Genomic DNA, 11,101 nt, shown 5'->3' on the forward strand with positions numbered 1-11,101 from the left:
TTTTGCTTGCAGGGCACATTCTGTGGGCATTCTATGAGAAATGTTGGCACTTTGGCTTGGTGGCTTGGTATATTAACCCCTACACATTCTCTCTTTCCTTTTTCTCTCTTTCTCTTTCCCTTTCTCCATCCCCACCAAAAACAAACAAAAACAAACAAAAATAACCATCTTAATTAAAACTCATACATGCTCAATCACTGTTGGCCAAAAGCTGGAAACGCATGTGTGGCAATGCCTCATAAAATAGGTCGCATCATTGAGGGAAGCCCAGCTGACCGCTGTGGGAAACTAAAAGTCGGAGACCGGATCCTGGCTGTAAACGGCTGCTCCATCACCAATAAGTCCCACTCGGATATCGTCAACCTGATCAAAGAAGCTGGAAACACGGTGACACTGCGGATCATTCCAGGAGACGGTCAGTTCCTCTCTCTCATTCTCTTTGCCTTCGCTCGCTGATTTGAGAGCATATTGGTGCATGTGGGTGTGTGCAATATGTGTAATAGCACGGCTTCTCAGCATACTGCTCTCGCGAGCCTCACAGTAATAATGTAGACGATACATTCAGCATTATTAGAAGAAGAATAATGAACAGGAACCTGCTCAATAAATATTCAACACGCTCTCAACCTTAGAGGCAGAGCGCCTTCATATTGTGCTGTTGTAATAATGACAGATGGCACACCAACAAGGTTGATCGGGGGAACAGACACAGTCGTGCAGAAGCGTCATACACATTTCAATGTTTCCCTGGAGATTTTAGTGGCAAGTGTTTTTTAAATGAAAGTTTTAGAAAAAATTGCAGCTTTGAAAATTAAGTCAGAACTGAACAGTAATTATTGTTATTTATTTGTCCAAAAACCTGTTTATGTTTTTATAGAAAATACGTATATGTACTTAGAAAGTAAATGAAAAATATATTTTTCTATTTTTATAGATATTACTATTCCGCCTCCCTTATTGTTGTACTTTGTAAGTTGCACAGTTGTTGTTGATTAAAAAGGTGTTTATTTAAAGTGACAGAAACCACATGCTTAAATGTAATCACACTTTGCACGGGTGTATCAAGTTGCACTTCAAATCTGCAAATCATTTGCAGCTGTCATCATCTACCCATTCAAGCATTCATTTTGCTTCATGCTCTTATTTCTTTTTTCGTTTGGACCAAAATGTCAGAGCTGCCTTTTTCCATACAACAAAAATGCATGATGATAACTGGCTGTCAAGTTCAATGTATTAAATTCAGTTTGGATTTGGAACCCAGGTCCCTTTTCACACTAAAAATAAACCTATATCAATTAGTTGTACTAAGCATTTTATTTTCTTTGATCAAGTCTCATCTCGCCTACAAAGTGAGCCAGAATTGACACTGAAACATAAGTGTTGGCCTAAGGTATAACAGCTCATGGTACATATGTGCTTGCATGTGCCAGTGTGTCTATGCACTACACTGAGTGTTTTCCTCAGAGGGAAGGCATGCAATAATGAGAAAGCTGTTTCCAGTGAAGTCTCGGCTTTACTCTAATGCGTGATGCCAAATACACTGGGGTCTGTCTGAGAGTTCTTCATACTCTTTAATCAGAGAGGAGGAGAGTGCTGGCATACTATGGGAATTTCCAAAATTGACAGACTGTGGGTGTGTACGTCTGGTTGTGTTTACAGGAAGGCGAAGATGGTTCATTGGGTTTTTTTCCCCTGGATGCTACTTTACTGCAGTTACTAAACTGTAGCCTTTTTTCTGGTTTCTTTGCCTAATTTATGCATAATTTATAATTTATACATTTCTTGTGCTTTCTGAGTGGAGAAAAGAGGAAAAAATAAGATCAATCTATGAGAGAGGAGAGAGAGAGAACGGCAAGTCTGTTCCCAACAGAGTGATGGGGAAGGGCTATTTTAAGACGGTGGGATTCACGGGCTGTGCACTCATCAAAGTTCCCCCTCTCTCCCACAGTGACTGCCCAGTGGGGCGGAATTAAAGCAGCTTTGAGCGCAAGCAACAGCAGACTGTTCATTGGTGACAGCTGACTTAAGAGTTAGGCTGATGCGGTCAAAGCAAATGATCCAAGATCAATTAAACTAAAAGTTCACACAAAAATGGACAAAAGGAGATGTTTTAATAGATGTTCAGGCTGCTCAGAAATCATTCTAATATGCTGGTTTGGTGCTCAAGAAGCATTTCTTATTATCAGTGTTGTAAACACTGTTTACAACAGTTTTTGCTGTTTAATATTTTTGTGGAAACCGTGATGCACTACAATTCAAATGTTTGGTGATTTAAAAAAGAAAGAAAAGAAATTAATACTTTTATTCAGCAAAAATGCACAAATTGATCAAAAGTGACAGTAAAGATATTTATAATGTTATAAAAGATTTATTTTTAAGCTAAATGCTATTTTTGTAAGTTCCATTCAACAAAGAATTCTGAAAAAAAAATGTATCATGGTTTGCGCACAAATATTAAGCAGCAAAAACTGGTTTTTAACATTGATAATAATCATAAATAATAACCATTATTAGTAATTGAGCACTAAAATAATTGATAATAACTGAGCAGCAAATCAGCTTGTTAGAAATATTTCTGAAGGATCATGTGACACTGAAGACTGGAGTAAAGGCTCCTGAAAATTCAGCTTTGCCATCACAGGAAAAAAGTTCAATTATAAAATATATTCAAACAGAAAACAGTTTTTTAAAATTGCTATATTATTTCAAAAATATTACAGTTTTACTGTATTTTTGATCAAATGAATGCAGGCTTGGTGAGCATAAGAGACTTATTTCAAAAATCATTAATAAATCTTTCCAATTTAAATGGCATTGTATACTTAAAAATATATTGCATATTCAAAATGAATACGTAATATTCCAAAAATTTAAAAAGTCAACCATATTACAAGGGATAGTTCACCCAAAAATTAAAAATGTGTCATTATTTACTAGTTGTTCCAAACATGTATGTATTTTTCCATACTCTGGAAGTCAATGGGGACCATCAACATTCTTCAAAATATCTTCTTTTGTGTTCATCAGAAGAAGAAAAAACTCATACATGTTTGGAACAACATGAAGGTGAGTAAAACATGACAGAATGTTCATTTTTGGTTGAACTATCTCTTTAAATCGTTGTATAATGTGCACAATCTCTACCAGCAACAAATGAGCCATATGGTTTTATTTTTTCACGTATAATAAAACTTTGCCGTAGTACCACCACATGCTACCTGCGATGACTCACTGATTTGGTTCAGGTGTTAATTGCATCTTTAGTAATGACCACCTATTCTGACTCCAACCTACAGATTTCCATTACATTAGCTCTCCTCTCGGAGCGTTTGAGGCGTCGTGTGCTGCTGAGAAGCTTTAATCCCTACAGCGGCGCCAGTGTAATTCCTACAATCAAAGCACAACAAAAGACCACAAAAAAAGCATACTTAAATTCATGAATACTTGATTATAGACACTGCCGTCCTCATGTCTACAGCAGTTTCTTGTGTGGTTCCAGCAGTCACTAGATGGATTAGGTCTGCGCACCACTTTTTCAGCTTTAAAAAATGCTTTTTGTCACCTAAGAGGCCCATTGAACATGATCTAATACTCCGGGCTGGCCACGGAAACCTAATGGAGGAGGATTTATTGTCAACTTCTTGTCCTCTGCTAATATTTTTCCATGCTACTCAATGGTGCCCTAAACTCCAAAAACAAACAAAAACAAACAAAAATAACCATCTTAATTAAAACTCATACATGCTCAATCACTGTTGGCCAAAAGCTGGAAACGCATGTGTGGCAATGCCTCATAAAATAGGTCGCATCATTGAGGGAAGCCCAGCTGACCGCTGTGGGAAACTAAAAGTCGGAGACCGGATCCTGGCTGTAAACGGCTGCTCCATCACCAATAAGTCCCACTCGGATATCGTCAACCTGATCAAAGAAGCTGGAAACACGGTGACACTGCGGATCATTCCAGGAGACGGTCAGTTCCTCTCTCTCATTCTCTTTGCCTTCGCTCGCTGATTTGAGAGCATATTGGTGCATGTGGGTGTGTGCAATATGTGTAATAGCACGGCTTCTCAGCATACTGCTCTCGCGAGCCTCACAGTAATAATGTAGACGATACATTCAGCATTATTAGAAGAAGAATAATGAACAGGAACCTGCTCAATAAATATTCAACACGCTCTCAACCTTAGAGGCAGAGCGCCTTCATATTGTGCTGTTGTAATAATGACAGATGGCACACCAACAAGGTTGATCGGGGGAACAGACACAGTCGTGCAGAAGCGTCATACACATTTCAATGTTTCCCTGGAGATTTTAGTGGCAAGTGTTTTTTAAATGAAAGTTTTAGAAAAAATTGCAGCTTTGAAAATTAAGTCAGAACTGAACAGTAATTATTGTTATTTATTTGTCCAAAAACCTGTTTATGTTTTTATAGAAAATACGTATATGTACTTAGAAAGTAAATGAAAAATATATTTTTCTATTTTTATAGATATTACTATTCCGCCTCCCTTATTGTTGTACTTTGTAAGTTGCACAGTTGTTGTTGATTAAAAAGGTGTTTATTTAAAGTGACAGAAACCACATGCTTAAATGTAATCACACTTTGCACGGGTGTATCAAGTTGCACTTCAAATCTGCAAATCATTTGCAGCTGTCATCATCTACCCATTCAAGCATTCATTTTGCTTCATGCTCTTATTTCTTTTTTCGTTTGGACCAAAATGTCAGAGCTGCCTTTTTCCATACAACAAAAATGCATGATGATAACTGGCTGTCAAGTTCAATGTATTAAATTCAGTTTGGATTTGGAACCCAGGTCCCTTTTCACACTAAAAATAAACCTATATCAATTAGTTGTACTAAGCATTTTATTTTCTTTGATCAAGTCTCATCTCGCCTACAAAGTGAGCCAGAATTGACACTGAAACATAAGTGTTGGCCTAAGGTATAACAGCTCATGGTACATATGTGCTTGCATGTGCCAGTGTGTCTATGCACTACACTGAGTGTTTTCCTCAGAGGGAAGGCATGCAATAATGAGAAAGCTGTTTCCAGTGAAGTCTCGGCTTTACTCTAATGCGTGATGCCAAATACACTGGGGTCTGTCTGAGAGTTCTTCATACTCTTTAATCAGAGAGGAGGAGAGTGCTGGCATACTATGGGAATTTCCAAAATTGACAGACTGTGGGTGTGTACGTCTGGTTGTGTTTACAGGAAGGCGAAGATGGTTCATTGGGTTTTTTTCCCCTGGATGCTACTTTACTGCAGTTACTAAACTGTAGCCTTTTTTCTGGTTTCTTTGCCTAATTTATGCATAATTTATAATTTATACATTTCTTGTGCTTTCTGAGTGGAGAAAAGAGGAAAAAATAAGATCAATCTATGAGAGAGGAGAGAGAGAGAACGGCAAGTCTGTTCCCAACAGAGTGATGGGGAAGGGCTATTTTAAGACGGTGGGATTCACGGGCTGTGCACTCATCAAAGTTCCCCCTCTCTCCCACAGTGACTGCCCAGTGGGGCGGAATTAAAGCAGCTTTGAGCGCAAGCAACAGCAGACTGTTCATTGGTGACAGCTGACTTAAGAGTTAGGCTGATGCGGTCAAAGCAAATGATCCAAGATCAATTAAACTAAAAGTTCACACAAAAATGGACAAAAGGAGATGTTTTAATAGATGTTCAGGCTGCTCAGAAATCATTCTAATATGCTGGTTTGGTGCTCAAGAAGCATTTCTTATTATCAGTGTTGTAAACACTGTTTACAACAGTTTTTGCTGTTTAATATTTTTGTGGAAACCGTGATGCACTACAATTCAAATGTTTGGTGATTTAAAAAAGAAAGAAAAGAAATTAATACTTTTATTCAGCAAAAATGCACAAATTGATCAAAAGTGACAGTAAAGATATTTATAATGTTATAAAAGATTTATTTTTAAGCTAAATGCTATTTTTGTAAGTTCCATTCAACAAAGAATTCTGAAAAAAAAATGTATCATGGTTTGCGCACAAATATTAAGCAGCAAAAACTGGTTTTTAACATTGATAATAATCATAAATAATAACCATTATTAGTAATTGAGCACTAAAATAATTGATAATAACTGAGCAGCAAATCAGCTTGTTAGAAATATTTCTGAAGGATCATGTGACACTGAAGACTGGAGTAAAGGCTCCTGAAAATTCAGCTTTGCCATCACAGGAAAAAAGTTCAATTATAAAATATATTCAAACAGAAAACAGTTTTTTAAAATTGCTATATTATTTCAAAAATATTACAGTTTTACTGTATTTTTGATCAAATGAATGCAGGCTTGGTGAGCATAAGAGACTTCTTTCAAAAACCAAAAAAAAAAAAAAAAAGAATTATTCCAAACTTCAATTGTTCAAAAATTAAATCATTATTCACAGTAAACCTGATCTTCTTCTTTAGGTCTCAAATTGAATTCAAATTCGCAAACTCTTAACTATTTACAGTGCAGCATGAACATTCTTTAGAATATCTTTATTATGTTCCATTGAAAAAAACACACAAGTGTGAGAATGAATAAATGCCAGAGAATATACATTTCTGGATGAATTGTTCCTTCAGCACAAGCTGTTGTAATTGCTAATGTGAGGGTAGACTGTGATATGTGATTACAGACAGAAGAGGGGAATTGGATGTTCAGCTTTGCATGGCTTTCAGCCATTATGCTATAATGTAATCTGTGAGACGAAAGCTACAGCCAGAATGATAAATGTGCCGTTGTTCCTGCTGCCCAGCTGGAGTGCGCTTACACAGTGCACTAGTGCTAATGTTTTGATGTATGGAAAATGGGCCTCTGATACTTGGTTCACAGGGTGCACTTACACACTGCAGATGCATTATGGGTAATAATGTGGTGGCTTCCTTAACATTTGTGATGTTCCTCCCGCAGAGTCCTCCAATGCATCACTGCTGACCAACGCTGAGAAGATTGCAACCATAACTACCACACACGCACCTCAACAGCAAACTGCACCTGAGCCAAGGTACGCACCACACACCTGAATTCAGCAACACCCATACCGTACAGCCATACTGAGCTGGAAGTTATTTAATTCATGTCATATTTTTAAAGACAAATCACATCAGACCATTTCATAAAAAATGTAAAGTGGCGCCAAAATATATTTTGTACATTGAAGTCACACTCAAAAATGAATAAACTTAATTTCTTAACAATATATCAAACCAGGTGATACTAGACAGGGTTCCCGCTGGTCCTTAAAAAGTCTTAAATTTACTTGTATCAAATTTAAGGTCATAAAAAGTCTTAAATTGTACAAGAAAGACTTAATTATGATTTCAAGAGGTCTTAAATTTGGGTACGGACCAGAATTGCGATACAGCTTAATGTGACGATTAAACTTCAAAAGGCTTTGATTTAATTAAATAAACATGAGCGCTGCATGTTTCAAAGTCTGGTGCTGCAGCTGCTTTGTGTTCTGCCGTTACCGTGGAAACAGTTATAGGTCTGCCGTTCCGAAAGCGCCTCCTGCTGGCAGAGAATGAATGTGCATTTTCAATAAGGCTGTTGTTGTGAGTAGGGTGTTCCTTCCTGCAATACAGGACTGCATTTCTAGGACCCTGTAGTTTTTTTTGTTTTTTGTTTGTTATTTTATTTTATTTATTTTTTGTATGTATGTATGTATCAGTGGCTCATACGATTTTATAGCACTTGCTATTCAATTATGTATGTTATTGCTTTCAAATGTTCACAAGACTTAATTATGATTTCAAGAGGTCTTAAATTTGGGTACGGACCAGAATTGCGATACAGCTTAATGTGACGATTAAACTTCAAAAGGCTTTGATTTAATTAAATAAACATGAGCGCTGCATGTTTCAAAGTCTGGTGCTGCAGCTGCTTTGTGTTCTGCCGTTACCGTGGAAACAGTTATAGGTCTGCCGTTCCGAAAGCGCCTCCTGCTGGCAGAGAATGAATGTGCATTTTCAATAAGGCTGTTGTTGTGAGTAGGGTGTTCCTTCCTGCAATACAGGACTGCATTTCTAGGACCCTGTAGTTTTTTTTGTTTTTTGTTTGTTATTTTATTTTATTTATTTTTTGTATGTATGTATGTATCAGTGGCTCATACGATTTTATAGCACTTGCTATTCAATTATGTATGTTATTTTTAAGGAATTATGTAGTTGTTTAATTGTATACAATTAATTATTGTCCTAACCAACTCCTAACCCTAAACATACCTGTTGGTAACCCTCTTGAAATATTTAACCTAATTTATTTCAATATATTCAATATATATTTTGGTTTTAATTTCAGTTTTTTTTTTTTGAAAGAAAGACTTGTGTATATGCGAGACTTCAGTTCATTAGTCGCAGAGCAGCTTCACGTCTGATGTGTGACCCACTTAAAGTGCAGTAAACGGTAAAACGAATGCAATACAAATTAGTGTGATTATTAGTACTTTAATAAATGTAAAATAATTTGAATACAAATACTAATTAACAACATCCAGCAGCACAGTGAACGGTTTTGCACAGCTAAATAGGCTAAATGGAGATTGCTGACACCCCCTCGATTCGAACACTCAAGTTCACGCCAGCTCTTACATTAAAAAAATATGGAAAGATAAAAAATTAATAGTTTCCATGGATCTAGTCTTTGCATCTGTTTGATGTTTGAATCAGGTCTCCTCTGTTGGAATAGAATTGGCTAGATGGCGCTGTCACAAAAAAAAGGGTCCTAGAAATGCGGTCCTAGAACCAAAATCAGACCAAAATCGACCCATGTTTTTACCCTTCAAACACGCAGAGCTGTAAATCGATAAGAAGATAATTCATTATAAAAATTGAAACAGTAAAATGTGTTTGTATGTTAATTAATTAATATAATAATTTATTGATAATGATTGTTTAAATTAATATAATAATGAATACTTTTGACTCATCCATTTTCTTAAAAATGGTTTAAAGGTAAAAATGTGAAGTGTATTATTTTATAAAAGTATTTTTGTGAAAACTTGTATCTGAACTGTAAATCATGCTTTTTACAGTCATTTTACAGTTTAATAGTTTACCATAGACATTGCCCTACCCCGTTCATATGGTATTAATTTTATTTGTGCAGGTCTTAAAAAGTCCTAAATTTGTGTATACATTAAATATTCAGTATTTAAATATTACAATTGAAAAGTTATTTTCAAAAAAACAATATTTTTGTAACCGTGTTTTAACCAATGCAGCCTTTGTGAGCACAAAATACCTCTTCTTTATGCAGTAACAATCAGATATTTAAACATTTTTGGGGGGCTACTGTATGTCAGTGCTCATAATTTTACAAAAGTTTTGGTAACACTTTATTTCGATAGTCCACTTTAGACATTCTATTAACAGTAAGTAACTTTGCAACTACATGTCAACTAGCAGTTAGTAGAGTATTAGTAGACTGTCTGCTTAATATCTTCTAACAATTTCTTTGTCAACTTATTCTACTAACCCTAAACCTACCGTAACAGTCTACTCTGAGAGTTAGTAGACATGTAGTTGCAAATTAATGAGAATTAGTTGACATGTAGTTGCAAAGTTACTTACTGTTAATAGAATGTCTAAAGTGGACTATCGAAATAAAGTGTAACCAAAGTTTTGTCACTGTCTTTTTCCTCAGAAACAACACCAAACCAAAACAGGAGTCTTTTGAGTTCAAAGCCCCACAAGCTCCACCTCCTCCAGCTCCAACACAACCTTCAAATCAGGTACATCACTCGCTCCGTTCCTCACACTGCCATCTGCTTAAGATGTTTGGTCCTCTGAGAGAGGGCATGTCAGTAGTTAGATGAACCGTCGAAAACGAAAACAAGGCAAAAGGTTTGAAACACCAAAGCGAATTTGTCAAATGCACATTATGACTCATTTTACTCTTGAGGTTCCCTGATTCTAAGGTGGTATTTTGAACTATTTTTGTGTTTGTTGCTACCTCGCAATGGCCCTATCCAGCCCTTCCCTCCCTACCTAAAATATCATCAGAGTCAGATCAATTATTTAAGCTGTCCCTCTGATGCATCTGCTATCAAATACATGTCTTTCCTGCAGTTGGCTTTCATTTCATTTGCAGAAATGGGAGCCTAGTTTTAAAAAAATGCCATTATAGATTCATCACTGACCTTGGCTTGTATTTGTTTGTGTTTTAGGATGCTGAGTTCTACTCTGTTGATCTGGAGAGGGACAATAAAGGCTTTGGTTTCAGCCTTAGAGGGGGTCGAGAGTACAACATGGACCTGTATGTGCTGAGACTTGCAGAGGACGGAGCAGCCGTGCGAAATGGAAAGATGAGGGTATGTGCAGCTGTGAATCAGGACACACATATTCGGATTTAATCATACTTGAATCTGAAACTGAGTGATTTGAACTTATTTATTATATGTGACCCTGCACCACAAAACCAGTCACAAGGGTCAGTTTTTTGAATTTACACATCACCTGAAAGCTGAATAAATAAGCTTTCCATTGATGTATGGTTTGTTAGGATAGGACAATATTTGGCCGAGATACAACTATTTGAAAATCTGGAATCTGAGGGTGCAAAAAAATCAAAATATTGAGAAAATTGCCTTTAAAGTTGTCCAAATTATGTTCTTAGCAATGCATATGATTAATAAAAAATTTAGTTTTTATATATTTGCGGTAGGAAATTTACAAAATATCTTCATGGAACATGATCTTTACTTAATATCCTAATGATTTTTGGCATAAAAGAAAAATTGCTAATTTTGATCCATACAATGTATTTTTGGCTAATGCTACAAATATACCCCAGCGACTTAAGACTGGTTTTGTGATCCAGGGACACATATCACCTAAAAGAATAGCCCAAGGATTAGTTATGATAGGTAGCTATTATTTATATGAGTGGTCTTAAGCTGTTGATTTAATTATTAGTTAAATATAACTAATATACTTATTATTATATTATATTATATTATATTATATTATATTATATTATATTATATTATATTATATTATATTATATTATATTATATTATATTATATTATATTATATTATATTATATTATATTATATTATATTATATTATATTATATTATATTATATTATATTATGAAT

At 35.7% G+C, this 11,101-nt stretch overlaps 1 protein-coding gene across 8 annotated transcripts in view; it reads left to right on the forward strand.

Moving 5' to 3' along the window:
* The window catches only part of magi1b (membrane associated guanylate kinase, WW and PDZ domain containing 1b), a 140,934-nt gene that overhangs the window by 124,190 nt on the left and 5,643 nt on the right, over positions 1 to 11,101 (forward strand). For 7 of the 8 annotated variants that reach the window (XM_016538858.1, XM_016538863.1, XM_016538859.1 and 4 more), the window contains 4 exons: positions 212 to 415; positions 6,915 to 7,008; positions 9,648 to 9,735; positions 10,171 to 10,314. In XM_016538858.1, coding sequence (XP_016394344.1) covers positions 212 to 415; positions 6,915 to 7,008; positions 9,648 to 9,735; positions 10,171 to 10,314 — 530 coding nt within the window. The remainder of the gene's footprint in view (positions 1 to 211; positions 416 to 6,914; positions 7,009 to 9,647; positions 9,736 to 10,170; positions 10,315 to 11,101) is intronic. The other variant, XM_016538864.1, reaches the window with a different exon arrangement.

This window comes from Sinocyclocheilus rhinocerous, unplaced genomic scaffold, assembly GCF_001515625.1.
Source record: "Sinocyclocheilus rhinocerous isolate Xijiao unplaced genomic scaffold, SAMN03320098_v1.1 scaffold757, whole genome shotgun sequence".
In the NCBI taxonomy this organism is placed as follows: Eukaryota; Metazoa; Chordata; class Actinopteri; order Cypriniformes; family Cyprinidae; genus Sinocyclocheilus; species Sinocyclocheilus rhinocerous.